At 42.9% G+C, this 26,793-nt stretch overlaps 1 protein-coding gene across 2 annotated transcripts in view; it reads left to right on the top strand.

The window, feature by feature from the left end:
- The first annotated feature begins 14,408 nt into the window (after positions 1-14,408).
- Positions 14,409-26,793, top strand: part of OSBPL10 (oxysterol binding protein-like 10) — a 284,632-nt gene continuing 272,247 nt past the window's right edge. For both annotated transcript variants that reach the window (XM_012646883.1, XM_012646882.1), the window contains exon 1: positions 14,409-15,372. In XM_012646883.1, the coding sequence (XP_012502337.1) occupies positions 15,092-15,372 (281 nt within the window). In that variant the 5' untranslated portion in view covers positions 14,409-15,091. The remainder of the gene's footprint in view (positions 15,373-26,793) is intronic.

Raw genomic sequence — 26,793 nt, 5'->3', positions numbered from 1 at the left:
ACCTCCAGATTTGTTCTTTCTGCTTAGGATTGCTGTGACTATTTGACTATACTGATTTCATGTGAAGGTTAGGATTGTTTTTTCTAGATCCGTGAAAAATGTCATTGGTATTTTTATGGGAATTGCGTTGAATCTGTAAATCACTTTGAGGAGTACTGACATTTTAACAATGCTGATTCTTTCAATCCATGAGCATGGAATGTTTTCCCATTTGTTTGTGTCATCTCTGATTTCTTTCATCAGTGTTTTGTAGTTCTCCTTGTGGAGGTTGCATGATTCCAAAAATTTATCGATTTACTCTAGATTTTCCAGTTTGTGTGCAGAGAGGTTGCCATAGTAGTCTTGGATAATATTTTGTATTTCTGTGGCATCAGCTATAATGTTTTCTTTTTCATTTCTGATTGAGCTTATTTGTATCCTTTCTTTTCTATTCCTGGTTAATTTAGCTAGTGAGCTATCAATTTTGTTCGCCTTTTCAAAGAACCAACTTTTCATTTTGTTGGTCCTTTATATTATTTTTCGTTTGTTAATTTCATTTCATTTAGTTCTCTTCCGATCTTTGATATTCCTTTTTTCTGTTGAGTTTGGGTTTGGCTTGATCTCCTTTTTCTAGTTCCTTGAGGTGTGACATTAGATTGTTAATTTGTGATCTTTCTGTCTTTTTGATGTAAGTGGTCAGTGCTATGAACTTCCCTTTCAGTGATGCTTTTTCTGTATCCCAGTGATTTTGGTAGCATGTGTCATTTTTGTCATTTGATTCAAAAACTCTTTTTTGATTTTCATCTTAATTTTGTCATTGACCCAAGGATCATTCAGCAGCAAGTTAATTTCCACATTTGAGTAGTTTTGAGTTTATCCTGGAATTAATATATAGTTTTATTTCAGTGTGATCTGAGAAGATACATGGTATAATTTTGATTTTTAAAAAAATTTGCTGAGACTTGTTTTGTGGTCTAACATATGATCTATCTTGGAAAATGTTCCATATATTTTCTGCAGTTTTGACGTAGAAAGTTCTGTAAATGTCTGTTAGATCTATTTGTTCTAGAGTCCTGTTTAAGTCTAGCATTTCTTCATTGATTTTCTGCCTTGATGATCTGTCCAGTTCTGTCAGTGAAGTTTTGAAGTCCCTAGATAATATGATGTTGCTGTTTATTTCTTTCCTTAAGTCTAGTAGTATTTGTTTTATGGAATTGGGAGCTCCTGTGATGGGTGCATATATGTTTAGAATTGTTGTATCTTCTTGTTGAGTCAATTCCTTTGTCATTATGTAACGACCATCTTTGTCTTTTTTTTTTACTGTCGTTGTTTTAAAGTCTATTTTATCTGATATAAGCATTGCTACTCCTGCTTGCTTTTGGTTTCCATTTGGAATATTTTTTCCATCCCTTTACCTTGCATCTATAAGAGTCTTTATGAGTTAAATGGGTTTCTTGAAGACAGCATACATTTGGGTTGCATTTTTTAAATCAATTCCACCAATCTATACCTTTTAAGTGGGGAGTGTAGACTGTTTTCATGCAGTGTTAATATTGATATGTGAGATACTGTACCAGTCATCATGTTGAGTGTTATCTATTTGTTTTTTCCTCTTATGTTACTGTTTTTTAAAAGCTGTCAATTTTTACTTTCAGTTGTTTTACACAGTTGGGCATCAACTGTTCTGTTCAATGTATAGGGCACTTTTAAGGATTTCTTGTAATGCAGGCCTAGTGGTAAAAAATTCCTTTAGTGTTTGCTTGTCTGGGGACAGACTTTATTTCTCTTTTACTTATGAATCTTAGTTCTACAGAATACAAAATTCTTGGCTGACAGTTATTCTGTTTAAGAAGGCTGAAGATAGGACCCCATTCCTTTCTAGCTTCTAACGTTTCCTCTGAGAAGTCTGCTGTTAGTCTTATGGGTTTTCCTTTGTAAGTTACTTGATGCTTTCATCTCACAGTTTGTAGTATTATTTCCTCCACTTTGACTTTGGTCAGTCTGATGATTGTATGTCTTGGAGATGTCCTATATGGAATGAATCTTCCAGGAGTTCAGTGCCCTTCCTGTATCTGGATATGTAGATCTCTAGCAAGACCAGGAAAGTTTTTCTGTATTATTCCCTCATGTAGGCTTTCCATGCTTCTTGCTTTTTCTTCTCTGCCAGGGATACCTATAATTATTATGTTTGGTTATCTTACGTAGTCTCATAATTCATGAAGATTTTGTTCATTCTTCTTACTTATTTTCTTCATTGTTGACTAATTTGATTAATTTGATGGCTTTGTCTGCAAGCTCTGAAATTCTGTCTTCTGCTTGGTCTAGTCTGTTGTCGAAACTTTCCACTGTATTTTGAAGTTTCCTAAATGACTCTTTCATTTCCAGAAGTTCTGTTATTTTTTTCTTCAAATATCTATGTCTTAAAAAACAAAACAAAACAAAAAGATAAACATTTATGTCTTTAGTGAACTCTTCTTTCATGTCTAGAATTATTTTTTTGGTTTCTCAGTGTTGGTTTTCAACTTTCTCACCAATCCCGTTGAGCTTGCTTGAGATCCATATCCTGAATTTCATATCTAACATTTCAGAAGTTTCTTTTTGGTTGGAGTCCATTGCTGGGGAGCTAGTGTGATCCTTTGGGGGTGTTGAAGGAGTTTGTTTTCTCGTATTGCCAGCAGTCTTATGCTAGTTCCTTCTCATCTGGAATCTCTTCCCTCACCTCAAAACTAGTAGCTTTGTGATACACTGTTCTCCTCTGCTGGGAACTCTTGTTGCTCAGTGAAGAGAGGGAGAGGTCCCTGGATGATGTGCTTGAGTCCTGCTCTGGAAAATTGACCAGGTGGGAGAGGGGTGGATGGACTGAAAGCCTGTAACACAGCTGTTCTCCTGCATCAACCCATTCCCCTGTGGTTGTCACAGTCCAAGGCAGTGCTGAGGGATATTTGTGTGGAGTCGTGGGTTGGTCCCCACGCTGCTACTGGAAGTTCAGACAGGGGAAAGCGGGCAGGATGTGTCTCTCTCCATGGAGAAAGGTGTTGTGGGAGTTTGCCCTGACTGGGTCCTGCTGCAGCAGTGGCTGGGCAAGGCTCTTTAGACAGTGGCCAGGGCTGTGGGCATTCTCTGCACCTAGGTCCAGGGACAGTAGTGGCATGCGGTGTGGAGTAGCATGAGGTGGGTGGGCTCTAAATAGATTTAAAGAGCTATTTATACTAAAGTATGAATGACTGCCAAAATCAATGAATGGATAAATTTTATTTATCCAAGATAGTTTAAAAAGAAGTGAGATATTAGTGGTACCATATACCATAACCACAAGGGGAAAAACTCAATAAGGTCAGAAAAATCAATAGCCATGGTTCAATAAGGCACAATTAGGAATAGGAGAACTAGAGCAAGATAAAGGGCAAAGTTCCCAATATGGACTGAATCGATGAGTAGCTGATTAGAAAGAACAGGTTAAAATGGAATATTCAAATTACTAAAGGACTTTATTTGTTATGTACCAATCAAAACTCTTGAAAAATATCCAGCAAAAGGGACAGATAAAGAGATTGGAATTTGTTTACAGGTTTTGCTAGTGACAGAATGAAGTATCTCAGTCACTGCAATCCCAAATTAATACACAGTAGTTGTGAAGTTGCCTTTCCAAGCTGTAAATAAGCCCAATGCTGGGAGACAACTATCTACTCAAATTCTGACTAACAATTCTCCCTCACTAGCAAGAAATCAACTGACTCAGCACTCACACAGAATATTTTGTGAGTAGTTTTCATTTGACAGGGTGAGCCACCAATGGTGAGATATGCTGATGGGGAATATAATTTGATGCTGAGGACATTTCTCACTTCTTCCCTTTCATCGGCAAAAAAATGCTGAAATAAAAACCCTAACTACTTCCTCATACTTTAAGTACTTTACTGTTCACTAAGTACAACCCAAAATATCTCATTTGAGCCGTACAGTGGCACTGTAAGGGGTGGGCACTGTCATCCACATTTCTCAGATGGGAACACTGAAGCTCAAAGAGGTGGGTTGCCAAATGCCACTCAAGTCCACTGGACCACAAAAACCACTATGCCTCAGCTGTTCCCCTCCCCCATTCCCAAATGTTTGTTGGAAGATATCTATTGTAAGCAGACTATTTTATATGGAAAGTAAAAGCAAAACAAAAAAATCCTTCTGCTGCCTGACATCTGCCAACTCACTAACTTTCCTCTATCTCTTTAAAAATGAATTATGTTCATATATGCTTGTAGGGAGACTTTTAGGACTTAAACACTGTCTACTGATAACGTAATAGTCATACTTACAGGGCTCTGCTACGCACATAAATGGGGTATGCTTTTATAGCCAGAAATGATTTACTGCATAATGTCTGCTAGTAAATTTGAGCATATGATGATCCTGAATGTGTCTTGTCAGAAAGCAAACCAGTCAGCTGGAGGAAGCACACGGAATCTATAAATAAACGCTCCCACCTTTGCATCAAGATGAATCTCTGTGATCATTTCCTTTCCTCTGGCTTCTATCCCGTCATGAGTGGGGAGACTCCTGGGGGGAAGGTAGAAGCCCTTTACTTGGCTTTAGTTCTCCGAGATTCACAGCCTCATTGCTATTTGGAATGGAAACAGCTTTCTACCTGTGTAAGGATAACTTGTCAAGTTTTTTGTTTTCTTTTGTTTAGTTTTTAAATTTTTCACTCTCTGGAATTGAGAGTGGGATCTTTTTATAGCTTTTTGGCCTTTTGTTTTGGGCTATCTTGCTTTCTTTCTTCAGTAGTTCCAACTACAGAAATCAATTTGAAAGTTAGGTTTAATCCAAAAAGAAACAACACATGGCAGTAGCTTCTTTCTGGAATTTCCCTCTTTCCTTAGACTGTAGAGTAAAAAGATTTATTAGAGATTTTTCTGTAGAGTGGCCCTTTCTCTTTCTAAACTTTGGGAGAGCCTGCTGGGCATCATGGCGCATGCCTGTAGACCTAGCTACTGGGGAGGCTGAGGCAGGAGGATTGCTTGAGCCCAGTAGTTCGAGGATGCAGTGAGCTATGAGTGCCCCATTGCACTCCAGCCTGGGTGACAGAGTGAGACCCTGTCTTAAAAAGCAAACAAACAGGCCGGGCGTGGTGGCTCACGCCTGTAATCCTAGCACTATGGGAGGCCGAGATGGGTGGATCGTTTGAGCTCAGGAGTTCGAGACCAGCCTGAGCAAGAGCGAGATCCTGTCTCTACTAAAAATAGAAAGAAAATTAGCTGGACAACTAAAAATATATAGAGAAAAAATTAGCCGGGCATGGTGGTGCATGGCTGTAGTCCCAGCTACTTGGGAGGCTGAGGCAGAAGGATCGCTTGAGCCCAGGAGTTAGAGGTTGCTGTGAGCTAGGCTGATGCCACAGCACTCTAGCCCAGGCAATAGAGTGAGACTCTGTCTCAAAAAACAAACAAACAAACAAAACAAAACAAATAAAAAACTTTGGGAAAGCCAATTCTTAGATTTGTGGATACTGTGGATAAAAGCCTTAGGTCCACTAACCCCCTTCTTTCCTTGGTAATTTTATATTTAAAAAAAATTCTTCTGATCACACATAGCTTGGCTCATATTTAGATGCAGAGAATGGCTTATATTTAGAGGTTGAGAAACACTCCAAGTAAAATAACCCACAAACATGTCATTGTTTTCTTGCATGGCAGAGTTGAGAGAAATCAAGTCCTCCCCAGCAGATTGTAGCAAAAAGAAAGTTACAATTCTCAGCTAAATATACAAAGTTTCTTTGGACAGATGTTTTTCTTTATAGGAATATTGCATTCTTTTTTTTCCTTTTTTATGCTTCTGGGTTCTTTTTCCCATTTTGGCAATCTGCCCTGTGGCTATTCGGGTTTACCTGCAGGGAAGTTGGAAGGACTAGTATTTTGTACACCACTTAAATCTGCCAGTGAAATAGAATCAGGTCAAGAACATTCTACCATAAAACTGGTGGCTCTAACTCTACTTCTAACTCATAGTGTGACTTTGAGAAAGTCACCTCCTTTTTCTGGGTTTCATTTTCTTTGTCAGGAAAATGTTGACATTGGATCCATCCTCCATTTCTAGCCCTTCACAAAGCATTTTGTCAGGTGGCAAGTCGGGAAGAGAGGCATCATGGATATCATTAGGAGTGGCTTTGCTCTGCATTCGTCACAGTGCCTGCACGTCACTTCATCGTTAGGGGCTTTCAATGGCTAAAAAAAAAAAAAAAGACCTGGGGTACTTGTTTTATGGCCTCTCAGAAGCCTCAATATTGCTACAAAACACACGCATATCTAGATCGTTTCTTCCTTCAGCAGTGACATATTTGGCATTTGTAGTATACTTTCAATTTGCAAAGAATTTTCAGCCTCCCAAGTAGCTGGGACTACAGGTGCCCCTGCCACTATGCCTGGCTAATTTATTTTTCTTTGTAGAGACCAGGTCTCACTATGTTGCCCCAGGTGGTCTCAAACTCCTGGTCTGAAGTGATCTTCCCACCTTGGCCTCTCAAATTGCTGGTATTATAGGCATGAGCCACTGTGCCACACCCTGGCTTAATTTTTCAATTTTTTAAAAATGAATTGAGTCTATAGTTCCAGCTACTTGGGAAGCTGAGGCAAGAGGATCACTTGAGCCCAGGAGTTGGAGGCCAGCCTAGGCAACATAGCAAGATTCCATCTCTAAAAAAAAAATTTTTTTTCAAAAGAAGGATTGTGCTTTTCATGCATTATCTAAGAAATATTTCCCTAAATGAAGTTCACAAAAATTTTTCCTATGTATCCTTCTAAAAATTTAAGAATTTTACCTTCTACATTTTCATTCCTGATCCATTTTGAGTTAATTTTTGTATAAGGTGTGAGGTATAGGTCAAAGTTCATTGTTTTGCATATAAATGTCCAGTTTTTCCAGCATCATTTGTTGAAAAGATAATCCAAGTGGTCTCAGTGTAATCGCAAGGGTCCTTATGAGAGGCACACAGGAGGCCGGAGTCAGAGAAGGAAATGTGCCGACAGGAGTAGAAATTGGAGCAACGCTGTTCCTGGAAGGGGCCAAGAATCAAGAACGCGGGCGGCCTCTACATGCTGGGCAAGACAAGGAACGGTTTCTCCTGTAGAGCCTTCAGAAACAACACAGTCTGGCTGATACCTTAGCATAAAAGACCCATTGTCGGACTTCTGACAGCTAGAACTGTAAGATAACCGATTTGTGTTGTATCAAACCACTGCATTTATAGCAATATTTTACAGCAGCAGTAGGAAACTAGTACCCAAAGCTCCACTGAATTGCCTTTGCACTTCTGTCAAAAATCAATTGGCTATGTTCATGTGGAACTATTTCTAGATTCTTTTCTGTTCCATTTTTCTATGTGTCCATACTTTGTCAAGACCACACTGATGTATCTTTTTTTAAAACCTGTCCTGGCCTGGTGTGGTGGCTCCTGCCTGTAATCATAGCACTCTGAGAGGATTGCTGGAGGTCAAGAAGAGTTCAAGACCAGCCTGAGCAAAAAAAATATTAAAAATAGAAAAAAATTAGCCGGGCATTGTGGTGCATATTTATAGTCCCACCTACTCAGGAGGCTGAGGCAGCAGGATTGCTTGAGTGCAGGAGTTCGGGGTTGCCATGAGCTAGGCTGATGTGCCAAGGCACTCCAGTCTGGCAGTTGGGGTGAAAGAGAGACTCTGTCTCAAAACAAAAAAAAACCCTGTCATTTTCTCTTATTTTCTCTCCTGTGTATCTTCAGCATATGAAATAGGTTGGTTAGTGGGAATGAGAAGAAGCTAAAAAGATAAAAGGCCACCAAATGACAAGTTTCGGGGTTGACATCTGTATTATTAATAGTTATCTATTGCTGAGTAATATTATCACAAACTTGGCGGCTTAAGACAACAAACATGATTCTCTCATAGTTTCTGTGGGTCAGGAATTTGGAGGCAGTTTAGTTGGGTGCTTCTGGCTCAGGGTTTCTCATGAGGCTGCAGTCAAGCTGTGGGTCAGGGCTGTGTCATCTCAAGGCTCGACTGGAGGACGATGCACTTCTAAGGTCACTCATGTGGCTGTTAGCTGGTCTCAGAAAATCTGCTTGCAAGGTGACTCACAGAGCGGCTGGCATGCCCTAATGCCTCCTATATGGGCCTCTCCATAGGCTGCCTGATGTCCACATGACATGACAGCTGGCTTTCCTAGAGCGAGTGATGCAAGAGAGAGCGAGAGAGAAAGCGCACTCACTTAAGACAGAAATCACTGTCTTCTTTTTCACCATTTTAAAAATTATTTTTTAGCTTTTATTTATTTTTTATTGGTATATAATAGTACATATTTTGGCGGTACATGTGATATTTTGATATCCGTATACAATGTGTAATGATCAAATCAGGGTAATTGGGATAACCATCACCTCAAACATTATCTTTTCTTTGTGATGAGAACATTACAATTCTTCTCTTCCAGCTATTGTGAAATATACAATAAATGATTGTTAACTATAATTTGCCTACTGTACTATCGAATACTGGAACGTATTCCTTCTGCCTAACTGCATCGAAACCACTGTCTTTTTATAACTTGATCTTGGACATGATGCAGCATCACTTCTGCCATATTGTATTCATGAGACATGGGTCGCTAAGTCCATCCCACACTCAGAGGAGGAATCAAGCTTCACCTCTTAAGGGAAAGAGTATCACAGAATCTATAGGCATACCTTTGAAATCACTAGTCCACTCTCTGGCCACAAATTTCACATGCAAAACACACTCATCCCACTCTTCAACAGCCCCCAAGTGTCGCATCCCATTATTGCACCAGCCTGAAATCCGCGATCTCGTCACCTAAGTCAAGTCTAGGTGAGGAGAGGCTCCTCAGGTGTAGTTCCTCAAGTTTCACTCCTCGAGTGCAGCTCTTCTGACCTGTGAAACTAAAGAGACTAGTTATCCGCCCCCTTGGCACTCAACATGCAATGGTGAAACAGGCTTAGGATAATTTCTCTAGATGTTCCTGTTCAAAAAGGGGGAAACAGGATGCACAAAGCAGTCAGTGTTTCATGGCAATTCTGAAATCCAGTTGGGCAAATGTTGCAATTCCTTGATTAGGTCTCAAGGCCTCAGATTAATTCTCTGTGGCTCTCAGCTCCCCTCTCAGAACCCCTGGTTCTGACCTCTCAATTGTCATTCCCTTTTCACAAAAGGTAACATCTGTTAGCCCCATTTTCCTAACCCAACTTTATAAATATTTCTCCTGTGTTTTCTTCCAAAAGTCTAATGGTTTTATATTTCACATTTTAGTTTTTGATCCATTTGGAGGCAATTTTTGTATTAATATAAAGTGTAAGGTGTATGTCTTTCAATTTTTTGCATGTATTATAAATGTCCAATTGTTCCAGCACTGTTTGTTGAAATGTGGCAGAAGTGACATTGTGCCAGTTTCCAGACTAGGCTTTAAGGGGTCCTTCATGCATCCTCTCTCAGGAACCCTCCCCATGCCAGGAGAACAAGCCTGGGGTAGCCTGCTGGAGGGTGAGAGACCCTGTGGAGGAGAGCCCAGCTGTCCCCGCCAAGACCAACATAGACCATCCAGGCAACCCTCAAGCATCTAGCCAGGGTCAGCACAGTAAAAATCGATCCACATTTCCCGGGGGTAATTCTGCAGTACATGAGCCACATTTATATAATAACATGTTTATGCAGTTTGACCCAGTCATTATAATTCCAGTATCTTATTCTAAGAAAATGATTAAACCAATGTATAAGTTTATTTAAACAATATTTTACATAATAGTAAAAGTTTAAAACACTTTAGTGTTCATCAGGAGTGGGATGATTAAATTAGGATGCATATATACAGTGGAATACTCTGAAACTGACACAAATGATGACACAGCTCTAAAGGAAACTGTCCATACTATGCAGGGTGTCCCAAAAGTCACCATACATAGGGTAAATGTGAAATTGTAGCTAAAGGTACCTTTATTTACAAAATATTCATTACAAAATTTTACAGAATTTTCCCTTCGTATGGTACTTTTGGGATACCCTGTATTCTTTCGTGAACAAGGCAATTTGGAAAGCATTAAATATTTTATAGTATGAACCTGTTTTTGAATAAAATTAAATACAGCTGTATCTGCATAGAAAGGTGTCTGGAAGGAGATATATCTATATATATGTATGTATATAAATTATAAACAGTGGTTTAATCTGGAGAGGCATTATAAATGATTTTTCAGTTTCTACTCTGTAATTTTGTGTGTGTGAATCTTTGAAAGTGAACATCTATTTTAATAAAATAATAAAAACAAGGACATTATTTTAACTTTGGAAAAATATTAATATAATGTGTATATAGCTGTACTGCAAAGCTGCATGTAACACTTGTAGCTATTTGATTTCCTTGGATGTAACTCTCAGGGTAATCTTAATGGAACTGCTCATTCACAGGACAGTGGATAATTTTGGTCTTTTTTCTTCCCACGAGATGGCCAAGTTGCAAGTACATGTCACAACTGAAGTTTGGACAGCAGGCTGTATTTCCAAGGACATTGGATTTGGAGTCAGAAGACTTCGGTTCAGTATTGGCTCCTCCTCTCTGAGTTTTTGTTTCTTCCTCAGTAAAACTGGGCTTCCTTCATCAAACAATAAACATATCTTGAGTATTACTGTGTGCAGGCCCTGTGGCTGGGTGCTAGGGGCCCAAGCACCTACGATGCTTCCCCTCAGAGTAGTGATGGGAGAATCAATTCCTAAATGAACAAAAATATAACAGGAAATGGAATTCCAGGTACTGGGATGTACTTTCAGTAGTTTCATTAAGTATAGGAAATGAAACTGGATCTATTATGAAGTAGGTGGTATAACATAGCGGTTAAGAACTTGGACTCTGTAGCCGAATTGCCTGAGTTCAAATCCTGGCTCCATCAGAAATTGGGGGATATTACCTAACCTCTCTTTAGGTTTCCTCCATCTGTAAAATGGGAGTAAGAACCGTGGTTCTCCTTATGTGCTTGTTGTGAGGATTAAATGAGTTACTACATGTAAAGCACTTAGCAGTGTCTAGCACATATATTTATATATGCACAATAATATTAGCTGTTATAATTTGGGAAGGAGAACACATCAGACCAGGTGTTTCTAACACAGATATCACCAGGTTGATATCAGAGGGTGATCTGGTTGTGACAATTTTCTCTCTACTTGTAGCCAGGCTTCATTTACATTATCTGGCTAACTAGGTCAATGTCCACTTACTCTCTTGCTGGTGTATAAACATCCTCTCAAGGCTTTGTGTACCACTGGCAAGAATGATATTCCCAGCTAGAGGAGGGAGCTCTAGAAGCAACTGCTGGAAACTCCAGACCAGCTCTCCAGGTCCATGTGGAGAAGAAGATGGGGTATTTAGCTGCCTAGTAGGGGCTGCTGATTCTATTATTTTAGAGATGTGGCGTGTTTGTCTTATTGTTCCAATTATGCATGGCTTCTATTCCCAAAGTCTTCACATGGTCCAAGGTGGCTGTTAGATTTTCAGTTATTCTATCTACATTTTTATCTATAAATTTAATTAATTAATTAATTTTAGAGACAGAGTCTTGCTCTGTTGCCTAGGCTGGAGTGCAGTGGTGCAATCATAGCTCACTGTAATCTCAAACTCCTGGGCCTCAGCAATCCTCCTGCCTCAGCCTCCCCAGTAGCAAGGACTATAGGCAGGCAGCTCCATACACAGCTACTATCTACATTTAAAAATTTTTCTTGGCTGGGCGCGGTGGCTCACGCCTGTAATCCTAGCACTCTGGGAGGCCGAGGCGGGCGGATTGTTTGAGCTCAGGAGTTCGAAACCAGCCTGAGCAAGAGCGAGACCCCGTCTCTACTAAAAATAGAAAGAAATTAATCGGACAACTAAAAATATATAGAAAAAAATTAGCTGGGCATGGTGGCACATGCCTGTAATCCCAGCTATTCGGGAGGCTGAGGCAGTAGGATCGCTTGAGCCCAGGAGTTTGAGGTTGCTGTGAGCTAGGCTAACGCCACGGCACTCACTCTAGCCAGGGCAACAGAGTGAGACTGTCTCAAAAAAAAAAAATTTTTTTTCTTAATTATTTATGCAATCTGGGTAAATTAAGGAAATGGCCCTTATATTGGGCATATATGTTTTGCAAATATTTTTAATTATACGTATTCCAAATATCTTTGCCAATTTATTATGTATTTGTTCTCAAATTGTTTTTCTAACATAAAGATATTTTCCTCTCCAAACAGAATTCTGTAGGTACCTTTTCCCTACTTGCTATTCTAGGGTAGGTCAAGAAAGTTTTCTGGAAGAAGTGACTTTTAACTGAAAACTCCATGAGTGAGAAGCACAAATCAGGTGAAAAGATCAGGGAAGAGTGTTGCCAGCAGAAGGAACAGCAAGTACTTCATCTCTTTCATGGTATCACCTTTCCTTTCAGCACATCTGCTCCACCCACCTCCTGTTCCTGACTGGCGTCCTCGGCCATTTTTGATCCCATTTAGCTGGCCTGCTCCTGGCCGACCCTGATCTTGACTATTTCCTTCAGCTTAGCTCTTTCCCTCTTTCAACTGGTCCATCCCAATTTTTCAGTCCAAGGCGAGAATTTGCTATGCTAGCTCATACAGTCATAGGTTGGCTGGGTAGGGTGGAGTGATGGTGGTATAGATTAGATAATGTGAAATAAAATGATGATACTACTCTTTTTATAGCAGGAATTTAGGGTGGCAGTCTCTGATAAAGAGGGGTGTTGTTTTGGTACGTAATCACTGACATTGTAGTTCAGCATGCACCCGTCTTTTCAGTCTTTCTTTTTTTATTTCTCAGAGACAGGGTCTTACTCTGTCATCCAGGCTGGAGCGCATTGGCATGATAATAGCTCACTGCAGCCTTGAACTCCTGGGCTCAGCTGATCCTCCTGCCTCAGCCTCCTGAGTCGCTGGGGTTATAAGCCTGAGCCACTGAGCTTGGTTATTCTCAGTCTTTATGTCAATGAAGGACATGATAAACACTCACATATTAATCAATATATCAGTTGGCTTAGGTGAAGTTATGCTGAGGTAAAAAATGATGCTGAGATCTCATTGGCTCAAAACAAACATTTTACACATGTTACATGGCCAATGCTAACTGGCTTCGGCTCTGCTATCTTCTCCAGTCTTCTTACCCCAGGACACAAGCTTAAGGAGAACTCTTATCTGGGACATACTGCTCACCTAGTGTAAGGAAAAGAGAAAGATGGTGGAACCATATGATAGCTCTTAAAGCTGTTTAGAAGGGGCTTTTATTACTTCTGTTGATATTCCATTGGGAAAAGCAATTCTGTGGCCAAGCCTGAGATCAATGTGGAGAGAGGATACTCCTTCCACAGGAAGAGGGGTTAAATATTTTGAATAAACATTCTTCCATAGTTCATCACAGCCAGTATCATTAGTCCCATTTTGCAGGTGAGAAAACTAAGGCTAAATGAGGTAACTTGATTAAGGTCATAGATTAGAACTCAATTCTGTCTGGCTTCAAAGTCAAATCATGCAGTCTCTTTTTGAGAATTTTTTTTAACACTATGTAGGCCCCAGGGATTATAATTTATTCTGGGTCACAATGACTTCTCATCAGCCCCAGAAGCTCTCCATGAAAATTTCTAGAGCTAAACCACCTTTAAATATTTCTGGTAGAATGTGAAGCTAGAAAAGGGTCAGGCTTGGGGAACTGCCCCCATGAGAGCCGACTCTATTTCATTTGGTCATTTTTTAAAACTGTTGAATTATTTATCTGCTTTATGGGTTTGTAGATCCCTTGAATGGGGATCACCTATCAGCTATTATCTTTTGTTTTTGTGTTTTCTTGTGTGTGTCTGAGCTCAAGCTTTTTTTCTAAGAAATTTTTGAAACTGCTAGATTTCATTGGATGTTTATGTTCACAAACAGTATTAGTGGGGTGGAGAGAGTGCAACTCATCTACTTTTGCCAAAGAGCAACACTTTTAAATTGAGATAATGAGTAGAAAAGCAGAGAATCTTGAAGTGGGGATTGGGTGCAGAAGTTACAGCCAACACAAAGAATCCTTCATTGTTTTTGTAAATATCTGTTAATTTCCCTTGCCTTTGGTGCAGTCTTCCGGGCTTCAGAGCCTCTGGTTCCCCAGTGCATGGTGCTGTACGGTAACATTGGGTAGGTTTTGACTCGCCAGGTTGTGCATGTCCATCAGGGCAGAAGATTAGGGTGAGGCCAGTTGATTCGCCCAGGACACTCAATTTAACGAGGCACCTGCACGAACTAGAGAGTTCGCTCTCCTCACTCCAGCCAGGCCCTGGTGCCCACTATGCATTTATCATAACTCTGCTGCTTGAAATTGCCCCAGGCAAGCTTACCTATGAGAATCACCTGCCCCTCTTCCCCCGCAGACACGCAGAAGAACGCAGAGGGCCTCCCAGCCCAGTTACTTTGCTCGGCCGGTGAGGCTAATTTCCAGGTTACTGTGTCCAAGTCCGGCCCAGGCTTGTGTGCGGAAGACCGAGAAAGGGAGCGCGCGTGTGTGCCGGTGTCAGGCCGGGCGGGTCCATATCCGGGTGGACCGGGTGGGTGGGGCCGCCCCTCCCTCCAGGTCCGGTGGTGGGTTGGGGGTGGGGAGTGACGTGGAGAGATTCCCTTTTGCCCCTTCGGATCTCGGAAGGGGCGGCAGAAGGAACGCCAGGGTAACCGGGCGTGGATCTAGGGCGTGCCCACCTTGCAGCTCGGCCCTCAGGAGTGCCCCTCGCCCCCGGGCCTGAGCGCCGCGGGCCACGAAGGGAGAGGAGGAGGAACCCGAAGAGGGCTCGCCTAACCGGCCACCCGCTCCGAACTTGCCCGGGAAACTATTGCGGAGGGAGGGGCCGGGCCCTGGCCGCAGCGAGAGGAGGGGCGGCCGCAGCTGCATCCAGCCTCGTTGGCTTCCTTCCCAGCTCTCCTCTGCCTCCTCCTCCTCTTCCTCCTGTATGAGTCAGGCATTTCCCGGGGATTTGGAGCAGCCACGCGCGGCCCGGCGCCTGGAACTGTAGCAGCAGCAGCCGCCGCCGCCGCCGCGCCGGGGCCGCCACCGCGGCGGGCACCCGCGTCCCGGGCGCGCACGGACCATGGAGAGGGCGGCCCAGGGCGCAGACGGCGGCGGGGGCAGCAACAGCAGCAGCCGCAGCAGCAGCCGCGCCACCTCGGCGGGTTCCTCGCCCTCCTGCTCCCTGGCGGGCCGGGGGGTCTCCAGCCGGTCGGCGGCGGCCGGGCTCGGCGGCGGGGGCAGCCGCAGCAGTCCGGGCTCGGTGGCCGCTAGCCCGTCCGGGGGAGGCGGCCGCAGGAGGGAGCTGGCGCTCGAGGGCGTGCTCAGCAAATACACTAACCTCCTCCAGGGTTGGCAGAACAGGTAACGCGCCCGCTGCCCGCGCCACCGCGCGCCCCTCCCTGCGCGCCGCTGTGTGTGTGCGTGTGTGTTTGTGTGCGCGGGCGCGCGCGACGGTGCCTCCGGAGAGCGGGATGCTGCCTCCGCACGGTGTCCTTCCTTCGTCCCTGCTCCCCTCCAGGTGGGGTCCCCAGGATGGGGCGCGCTGTGGCCCCATCCAGAGGCCGCACCGCAGTGGCGAGGCGGGAGGCGAGAGCCCTGGTTTTCTTGTGTGTTGGCACCTGCAAGGACTGGAGTGGCAGGGGGAGCGTGCTGGTCCCTGTGCTCTGCCCGCTGTTTCTCGCACCCCTGAAGAATGACTGAGAAAGGGAGGTACAGGAGGCGTGCTTTGTGCCCGGTTGAAAAAGCGTTAGCACGTCTGGTCCCATCACAGCAATTGTCTCCGTAGCATAGTTCATTTTAAACTTTGGTGTTTAAAAACAACACTACTACCGACAGAAAACCTGCCACTTGTCATCCTCGGCGCCCCCCGGCGCGCGTACATACCCACTCCCCAGTTTATGGTTTGCAATCGCCAGTCTCTGTAACGGAAGTTTTGTTTAAAATAAAGAGGACACCCTCTCCCTTTTCAAAATTGACAGTTTGCTGTTTAAATTATTATTTCCTCTTCAGGTGCCCTTTGAAGTTCCCTGCTCACTCTCCCCTCACAGCTGGGAAGCTTAATTATGGACACGTGGAAGGAGGGGATGCCAAGGAAAGGGGCTCACATGTGCTTGCGGTGGGGGCGGCGCGTGGACTACCACAGCGAGGAAGACAGGAACGAATGTGGCACTGCTCTTTGCTTTTTGGTTTCTTCATTTTGTTTTTCAAAAACAAGTCAGGGGGCAATACAAATGCCCATGTGAGGAGAACAATACTTTGGTGGGGTCTTTTGTCCTGTCTTTGTTAGCCCTTGGATCTTAATAGACTTGGGGCTCTTCAGGATGTTTGTGAGATTTGAATCACACTCTGGAAAGTCTTGCTTGTCTCTGCTGAGTAGACTGGATTACTTGGTTATCTCTTCCCATTGGTTGTGTGGAAGCGTTCAGATTGCTTCCATGTGAGACATATCAGGCAGTTATTTTTGTGAAACTTAACTTCGAGGAAGATGACTTCTGAAGTAGGGAAACTGAGTTGTTTCTATACTGTTATTCTAGATATAGAACTTTGAGAGTCAGCTGGGTTTCCTTGGAGTTCTGTTATTCTGTTAGAAGTTGCACTTAACTTTTGAATCCTTTCATTTCTCAAAATAGCCCCAATGCCCGCTGTTGCCTCTCCCTTTCTGTCTTCTATTCGTGAAAGCTGAGAAAGAATAGGTAGAGTGCGTAGGATGAGAGAGATATGAGATGACTAACTCTGATTTCAGTTCTTGGTAATTGTGTCTTGTTAATGGCAATGTAGGGTGCCTTGTTAGTGACAGCATTTTGTCTGTGCGTTGGCCAATCACTTTTAATGCTTTTTCTTCAAGTAGCTTATGAGGCAAACAGAGCTTTTACGCTGGATTGCAGTTATTTCACTTGCTTGGGAACAGTTTTTACTGAAATGTGTATTAAAGGATTTGTTCTTTGGAGTGGATTTAGGCGGAATTGGTGTAACATTCTTTTGCATAATTTTAAACCCACTGTGGTGTTTATATTGGAGGCAAGTTTGAGAAGAGGTGAAGTTAATAATAGTAACAATGTGTACGTGATTGCAGGGTACCTAGGTGAAATGTGGTACTGTGTACACTCCTGAGCGTGTGAAGTGAGGTCTCATCTTTATTGAGTTTGTTCACTGTGATTTCTAGCTGTCTGCTAATGTAGACTCACTGTTTTCCAGGTCTACCACTGACTCCAAAAGCATTGTCTCCAACGGTTAATGTCTCAGTGTCAGGGTTTATATTTCCCACATTGTGTTCTCTGAACTGTGGCCGAGGGTCCATTAGTGGTCTGCAGAAGATTTATGAGGACTGTGATTGCACACTTTTCCCTTCCTTAGGGATCTTATAAAGCTGCAGTCGCTATTCCCTGGGCCGGTACCGGTACTGATCCCTGGCCTGTTAGGAACCAGGCTGCAGAGCAGGAGGTGAGCAGCATGTGAGTGAGTGAAGCTTCATCTATATTTACAGCCACTCCCCATGTCTCCCATCACCTGAGCTCCGCCTCCTGTCATATTGGCAGTGGCATTAGGTTCTCATAGGAGCTCAAACCCCTCTCTGTAAACTGTTCATGTGAGGTATCCAGGTTGCACGCTTCTTATGAGAATCTAATGCCTGATGATCTGAAATGGAGCTGAGGCGGTGATGCTGGTGCTGGGGAGCAGCTACAAATACAGATTATCATTAGCAGAGGGGTTTGACTACACGAGAGCATAATAAATCAATTGCTTGAAGACTCATCAAAACCCTATCAGCGGCCGGGCGCGGTGGCTCATGCCTGTAATCCTAGCACTCTGGGAGGCCAAGGTGGGAGGACTGCTTGAGCTCAGGAGTTCGAGACCAGCCCGAGCAAGAGTGAGACCCCATGTCTATTAGTAAAATTAAAAAAAAATAATAAAAAAGGATGATGAGATAAAGGTAAGTATTTACAGGACTAATTTCAAGTGTGGATCTAATGTCTTTATTGCTATGCACATTTTAATCTAGAGCACTGTCTTATCACCCATTTTTTGGTTTTCATATAGATTGAACCAGGGGGAGAGTAAACCCCAAGAACTTGGGGAGGCAGATCACATAGCACCTTGCGGGCTAGGATAAGAATTTCAGACTGTGTTTTGGTTGCCCAGAAGGATTTTAGGTGCGAAGGTGACATAGTCTGATTACTTCACTCTGGCTACTGTGAAGAGATGAGATTTTCAAGGGGAGCATGGAGTGCAGAGACCAATTAGGAGCCCATCACAGTCGTCCAGTTAGGGGATGCTGAGGGCTTGGACTTGGGAAGGGAGGGGAATTGGACAGAAGGGATAGGTCTGGTGTGGAGAGGATGGACATTGCGAATGGATTGCAAGTGGAGGTGAGAGAAAGAGAGGGGCCAAGGGTAACTCTTGAGTTGTAGGCCTGAGAGGCTGGGAGGTCGAGGTGTCCTTTGCCAGGGTGAGGATCAGAGGAGAGGAACGTGTTTGGGGGCAGGATGAGGTAGAACCCAGAGTTCTGTTTGGGCCATATTCAGTTTGAGATGCCCGTGCCTAGCAAGAAATTGGCTGTATGAACTCTCATTTGCCCTTAGGCTTACTCTCAAAATCTTACTCTCAAACCAAAATGGAACTACTTTGGGGTTGCTCATAACATTGTGTGCTTGAGGAAATATTTCTAATTGGATCTAGGAATTGTTACATTTAAATATTTGAGGGTCAACATTGTCATTGACTTTTTGTTATCTGGAGAAAAGAGGACACTGTAAATATGGAACCAACCTCCAGTTCTTTTTTTTTTTTTTTTGGTGATTGACGGGGTTGTAAGAACTTAATAAAATATTGAAAAGAAGATCTTGACTAGGATAAGGAAGACAAGTGTTGGCAAAAGAAAAGACCTCAGGCCACCGGTAGAAGGAACAATAGAGTGGACTTTGGGTTTGGCAGGAACAATAGAGTGGACTTCGGGTTCAAATCTTGACATCAGCAATTAACACGTGTGACCTTGGGCCAGTTTCTTAGTTGCTCTGGGCTTCAGTTTTCTTTTTTTAAATTTATTTTTATTTTTTTTATTTTTTTATTTTTTTTTTTTTGAGACAGTCTCACTCTGTTGCCCTGGCTAGAGTGAGTGCCGTGGCGTCAGCCTAGCTCACAGCAACCTCAAACTCCTGGGCTCAAGCAATCCTACTGCCTCAGCCTCCCGAGTAGCTGGGACTACAGGCATGTGCCACCATGCCCGGCTAATTTTTTCTACATGTTTTTAGCTGTCCAATTGATTTCTTTCTATTTTTGGTAGAGACGGGGTCTCGCTCTTGCTCAGGCTTGTCTCGAACTCCTGAGCTCAAACAATCCCCCCGCCTCGGCCTCCCAGAGAGCTAGGATTACAGGTGTGAGCCACCGCGCCCGGCCCAGTTTTCTTTTTTTTAAATAGGGAAAGCAATATTACTCTTCTCATTAGCTTGAGTTTGGGATTACATGAAGTACTGGTGTATAAGGGACAGAGGGTAGTGCATAACAGGATACTGAGAAGAGGTTGCTATTATTGGATCTTCAATTTATCCTTTCTTAAATGGACTCTTTCTGGCCCATAAAATTCTTGGTTTTCATTTTTGAGTGCTGTGGTTACCCTGGGACCACATTAACATAATTATTGCAGAGTTCTTTGGGGAGAAGATTCTTCTTTTTGAAGGGATCAATTTATTTTATTACTATTTTTTATTAGAGATGGGGGTCTGGCTATGGTGCCCAGGTTGTTCTTGAACTCCTGGGCTCAAGCGATCCTCTGTCTCAGCCTCCCCAGTAGCTGGGACTACAGGCATGTGTGCCACCACGCCTGACTTTGAGGAGTCAATTTAAATGTGAAATTTGGAACAAAACGTTTACAGCTTCCCTTGCCCAGCTTCTAATCCTTCTCTTCTGTCTCTGCTTTATTTCTCCCCATATTCCTTGCTACCATCTGACATCCTTCAGGTTTTACAATTTTTTGGTTTCTCTGCACTAGAATGTAAGCTCCCTGAGGATAGAGAATTTTGTCTGTGTTGGTCACGACTATATCCCCAGTGTCAGGAACAGAGTCTGGCATACAATAAGGGTAAAGTAAGTGTTGTCGAATGAATAAGAAAATGAATAAATTGACAGAGAAGAATTCAAACAAGGGCTAAGTTCCAGTTTGGCCAATGTTAGTCACTGTTAATATTATAATTCCTGGTTCTGTCCCTGCTCGTTACCTGGTCCTTGTGTTAATGTTTATCATTTGCCCTGCTCTCTGCAACCGTCAGTCTTTGTCTTCTGGGTCAGGGAATCTGACTTTTCTTGTGATGTGCACACCCTGACTTAGGGCCCACCACAACCCACCCAGGTGGGCTGTCAATGAGCAAGTATCCAGGGTTTGCTTTTGAGGATGTGGTGGTTAGCCTCCAGCATTTTGGGACTACTTGTCCCATTTAACAAAGTCACTGGGGCATATATTAATTTTAAAGCCACATTGAATTAAAATGCTTTTTGAGTATTCCAATACTTTTAAAGGTAATTGGTGATGTCCGGGTTGAAAATCACTGCTCTGCGTTTTATATTCTTGCCTATGTGAGCTTAGGAAGTGTTTGCACATCTTGTTGTCTAGTCTATCGGGTTGTTTTGAGCCTGCGCACTAAAATCCTTTAGGGACGCTAGATTGCTTCATTGACAATAATAATAAAGGGATGGTTGTCTAGGTCACAAAACAGTGTATAATGTGATTTATTCACTTATGGCTCAAACTGTTTTTTGAGCCCCTGCTTTGCATTAACTTCTCCTTGCAGGGTCCGTCCTCCCGCTCCTTTTGAAGTGTGTGTGTATTTGAGGAGATTTACACCAGAAAGGCTGCCATGGTTTTCTGTGGTTGGTGGGATGATGGGTGGTTTTTATTTTCTTCTCTTTTCTTGTTTCCTAAGGTGAACTTGAATCTGTTTTGCAATTCGAAAATGTTGAGAAAAAGGAAAACTTCTCTTGCCTTTTCATATAATCCCTGAATAACTCTGAGTTTTGGGGGTAAATTTGAAGTCTAACATACATTGAAAAAAGGACACAGATCGTAAGTGTAAGCAGTTCAATAAGTTTCACAAACAGAACACACCTAGATCAAGAAATAGCAGCACCACCCCACTTCCCCCATTCTCCTACCCGCCGAGAGTGTCCACTGTTCTGACTTCAACACCAAAGAGTAGCGTGGCCTCCTTTGAACTTTGTATCATATAGTCTGTGATCCATGTGATCTGTGTCTGGCTTTCTTCTTAACATTATGTTTGTGAGGCTCGTTCATGTGTCCGTGTATGGTTATGATCTGTTTGTTTTCACTGCTGTTTGGTATTCCAGATACACTAACTACATGTGTATCTGTTATAGATTAATATTTGAGTTCTTCCAGGTTTTGGCCCTTACCAATAGTGCTGCTGTGAACATTCTAGTACGTGCGCTTTGGAGAACGTGTGTACACATTTCGTAGGATGTATACGTAGAAGTCGAAATATTGGGGTGTAGTGTTTGCGAATGTCCAGGTTATTAAATACTCCAGAGAGTTTTCCATAGTGGTCGTGTCCATTAACACCCCCAACCAGAAGTGTACGAGGGGTCTGGGTGCTCCACATTCTCATCCACACTTGATATTGTCTCTTGTTTTCATTTTAGCTAATCTGGTGATTGTGTGGTAGTATCCCATTGTGATTTTAATTTGCCTTTTGCTGATGGCCAATGAAGTTGACCACCTTTTCAGGTGTTTATTAGCCATTTGGGTGTCACGTTTTGTGAGTTGCTATTCAGGTTCTTTGCCCATTTATCTCTTGGGTGTCTGCCTTTTTCTTATTCACTTTTAAGAGATCTTTACGTATTTTCTGTGTACGAGTCCTTTGATGAGTATACGTACACATCTGCATAGCACCATTTATATAGAAAGTAGTTTCCTTCTTTCTCTCTGTGGTTTGCCATTTCATCTCTTACTAGTGTCTCAATAAACCCAAACTGATAATATTAATGAAGTCACATTTTTCAGTTTTTTCCTTTTATGATTGGTTCTTTTTGACTCCTGTTTAGGAAATCTTTGCCTACTTCTGGTAATGAAGACATTTTCTGATGTTTTCCTTTAAGAAAAAAAATGACTTTTATTAATTAGAATGTTTATTATTAGAAGTTCAAGTTGACATTGGAGGAACATGGATTGCTGGCCAAAGCAATACTAGATTTAAAACTTTCAGTCTGGGCCGGGCGCGGTGGCTCACGCCTGTAATCCTAGCTCTCTGGGAGGCCGAGGCGGGCGGATTGTTTGAGCTCAGGAGTTCGAAACCAGCCTGAGCAAGAGCGAGACCCCGTCTCTACTAAAATTAGAAAGAAATTAATCGGACAACTAAAAATATATAGAAAAAATTAGCCGGGCATGGTGGCGCATGCCTGTAGTCCCAGCTACTCGGGAGGCTGAGGCAGTAGGATCGCTTGAGCCCAGGAGTTTGAGGTTGCTGTGAGCGAGGCTGACGCCATGGCACTCTAGCCCAGGCAACAGAGTGAGACTCTGTCTCCAAAAAAAAAAAAAAAAAAAAAAAAACAAAAAAACTTTCAGTCTGTATTAGTTTCCTGTGGCTATTATAATAAATTACTACAAACTTGATGGCTTAGAATACTACAAATCTATTCTCCCAAAGTTCTGGAGGCCAGAAATCTCAAATCAGTTGCACTAGGCCAAAATCAAGGTGTTGGCAGGACAAGGTGTTGGCTCTATCTCTGGAGACTCTAAGGGATAATGCATTTCTTACTTCTTCTAGCATCTGGTGGCTGCCAGCATCCCTTGGCTTGTAACTGCATCACTCATCTTTGCCTCTGTCTTTATATCGCCATCTTCTGTGTGTGTGTCAAATTTCCTTCTGTCTCCCTCTTAGAACTCCTGTGATTGTCAGTTAAATCCAGGATAGTCTTCCTGTCTCAAGATCCTTAACTTAATCACCTCTGCTATATGTTGAAGTCTTTGCCATATAAGCCAACATTCATAGGTTCCAGGGATTAGGATGTGGGCATCTTGGGGTGGGAGGAGGTCCTTATTCAGACTCCCATACAGTCATAGTTCTGAGATGGTTCTTAAGATCTCTGTCACCCTTCCCCATCCACCTTTCCCACCCCTCAGTGGTTACCATGGTGACAGGCATCCATCTCTTTCATGGGAGGACCCAGGTTGCTCTCATGACTGTAAGTGGGCCTGTTAGGAACAGTTCATGGACTCATTCACTGCTGTCTACTAGGCAGACCCCTTGGGCAAATGTAAGGTAGGTAATATTGTGAGGGAACTTGTTTCTAATGCCTGTGAGTAAACCTAATTTCCTTTAATGGGCAAATCAGAGTTTCTCTGGGATTTCTTTAAATACTTTTGAGCAATCAATTTTGGAAGTATACCTGTAATAATCTGTGGTTCCATTTTATTATCAGAATGACTTACTAGCCTGAGGCCTTTTTTTTAAAGGTATAATTAACATGCAATAAATGCACAGGTCTTAGGTGTTCTGTTTGATGGGTTTGACAATTGTTTATACCATATAACCATGGCTCGAAAAGGAACAGAACATTCTTTCCCTCCCGCTACCCCCAGAAGTTTCCTTGTGCTTCATTACAGCCAATTACCCTTCTGCTGCAATTCCTTCCTGATTTCTATCACCATGAATTAGTTTTGTCTGTTCTTGGGTTTCATATAAATGGAACCATATAAAGTATCCTTTTTGGAATCTGGTTTATTTAGCTCAGCATAACATTCTGAGATTTATCCATGTTGCTGTGCTTATCAGTAGTTTATAATTCGTTTCTTTTTTTGTTGAGTGGTATTATATCCTGTGGATATACCACGATTTGTCTATCCATTCACCTCTAGATGGACATTTGGGTGGTTTCCAGGTTTTACTAGTACAGACAAAGCTGCTATTTGTGTGCAAGTCTTTGGGTGGGCATATGCTTTTATTTCTTTTGGGTGAATACCTAGGATTAGAATTGCTGGGTCATAGGATAGGTGTATCTTATGTAGAAAGTGCCAAACTGTTTTCCAAAGTGGCTGAATCATTTCACACTCCCACCAGCAGTGTATAAGTGAATGGGTCGCTGCCCATCCTGGCCAACTTCATGTTGTTGCCTGGAGAACTTTGGGAAAGCCAGGACTGCCTCTTCCTCAAGTGAGTGGCATTGCGTCTGAGAGGGGCAGTCTGTAGGAGCACAGGCTGCTGAAGTTGGGCAGACCTCCTCACCTTTCCAGCTTTGCCTCCTTTTTGCCAGTTGACCTTGAGCAAATTATTTAACTCTTTGGGTCTTGGTCACCTCATCTGTGAAATGATACTAACCTTGTAGCATTGCTGTGAGGCTACTACAGGCACTGGTCCCGAAACGGTGCGTAGTGTGTCCTCAGCAGAAGTTGGTGGACTTGGAGTCTTATACTTTAGACAGACCAATGAGTAGCTTTGTGGAACCTAGTGGGTGCATTGGCGGTCGCTTAGCAAATCTGCAGGTGTGTCTCGGCCTGTCCTCCCACGGCATCAGGACCTGGTTGACTTAAATGTTTGGATGTGCCCAGTGGATGCTGTCTACCTTTGCTGCTTAGCCTGTGGTTTCTCACAGTCTGCTCGTGGATACTTGTCTAAGGACTCTGGGAAGAAAGAAGCAATGTGGGCCTTGGTGTCCTGAAAGGAGGGTTGAAATGATTGTGCCGGAAATGTGGGAGGCTTTTTGCAGTTCTGCCTGGCTCCCACGGATGCGATTTGGGGCCTGGCCAAGACAGAATTAAAAAGAAAACCATCCAGAATTTGAATTTTGATAACCCAGACTGGATTGAATATGGTCACAGCCCAGAAAGAAAGTGCTTTGTTTATGCCTTGTGCAATTATATCAATAATAATGATAAAATTAGGAAACATTATCCACGGCCTTTTGTTACAAGTCTATTCTTTGAAGGTCAAAGAAGATATTTGAGCCATCAATAAGTTTTTTTCTACTTGTGCTGTAGTTTTTAGGGGACTATTTATGTTTTTGTGTGGTTTGGTCCCTTTCTATAAATACATTGATGAAAATAAGAAGAGTTGAAAGGCAATCAACATCAGTTTCTCCTAACTCTTTTTCCAGGATGTTTTAAGTGTTTATCCGCAAGACCAGCCATGTGGCCAGTGAAGGATGTGATCAGGCATGTGTGGGGTTGGGGAGGTGGTGGGGTTCAGGTTCCCCCTACGTGTGGGTAGAACCAGGGGCTCTGCCCAGGCCCTGTGTTCAGGGGAGTTGAGTGGGTGAGGCAACAGATACAGATGACCTTTAACTTGTCTCTGCAGCCGTTGCTCCCTTAGAGCTGCGCAGGCTGCTATCAATGCAAGGAAAATCACTGCAACAGTTTACCTGGGCCTTTTGGTTGTTGAGTCTGGACAGAATCAGGAAACTTTTCAGGGCCTGAGTGAGCTGGTAGCATCATCCCCCAGACATGTTCCTTTTTTGCATGTAATTAGGCCTGGTGGAATGTTTATACCCCAAGTATTTGTTGGGCACTTTCTGTGTATGTACCAAATGCCATGGGAGAAGCAGGAGACAGGAGAGAAAATGCACAGGCCCTGTCTTAAGGAGCTGCCAGTCTGTAAGAGGGGTGGACAGATGTCTTCCGTAAAGGACCAGATAGTGTGGGCTATATAGTCTCCATGGCAACTACTCAGCTCTTCCATTGTAAACACATGAGTGTGTCTGTGTTCCAATAAAACTTTATTTACAAAACAGGTGATGGGTGAGACATAGCCTTCGGGATGTAGTTTGACCATGCCTAGTCTAAAATAACACCCATACCCCTTATGCAAATAGTCAAGGCAGCCTAGTGCTAAGAATATAGATTCTTGAGGTCCAACAGCCTATGTTTGAATCCTGGTTCTGCTCTTTATTACCTGTGTGACCTTGGACAAGCTATTTAACCTCTCTGTATCCAGTTTCTTTATCTTTAAAATGGGGATAATACAGTATCAGTGTCATAGAGTTTTGGGGATCAGCTGAGAAGCTGAGTGTAAAGGGTTTAGGACAATGGCTGGCACGCAGAAATCACCATTAGATGTAACCTGCGCTTGCCATCCAGAATGGTGAGTGCTGTTGTAGAGAGAGCACCACCTCCACCTGGAATATAGGACGTAAGTGCCTGGTGAAGGAAGACCTTCTAGAATGTTGAGGAGAGGAGTTCATCATGCAGATCAGGGCTTGAGTAGGGCTTCCTTGGTTGGAGGCTCTGTGAGTATGAAGGTTTGGCAGCATGAAACGGGCAGATTTGGCATGGCTGGAATGCAGGTTGTATGTGGGGTGTTGGCCAGAGATGAGACTGTAAAAGACAGACCAGGCTATAAAATGCCCCTTCCTGAAGGACCTGCTAAGTCACTGACACCACAAGTCACAAATGTCTGTGTTTTCACAAGGGGAACACTGGCCCTGTGAGTATTCACAGGCCCAAGAAGCATCAAACACTTCATATATTAAATATATTATCCAATTTAATCTTTAAAATGAGATAGGGGTATCACAGATCTGTCTGTTCTCTCCTTCTTCTATAGTCATAGGACTCCAGTTTTTAGCTAGACACATGGCTGTCCAAAATAAAATTATATTTGTATCCCTTCTCCCCTTTGCAGCTAGGGATGGCCATGAGATTATAATCTAGATATAAGTAGAGTTGTCACATGGTAATTTCTTGGAACCTTCTTTGTATTTTTCCTATTTTTTACTTTCCTCTTGGAATATAGACATGATAGCTGAAACTGGAGTACAGATATGATGGCTGGAATCCCAGTAGCC

Source organism: Propithecus coquereli, unplaced genomic scaffold, assembly GCF_000956105.1.
Source record: "Propithecus coquereli isolate 6110/MARCELLA unplaced genomic scaffold, Pcoq_1.0 Scaffold251, whole genome shotgun sequence".
NCBI lineage: Eukaryota > Metazoa > Chordata > Mammalia > Primates > Indriidae > Propithecus > Propithecus coquereli.
This window is presented reverse-complemented; position numbering and strand designations above follow the sequence as displayed.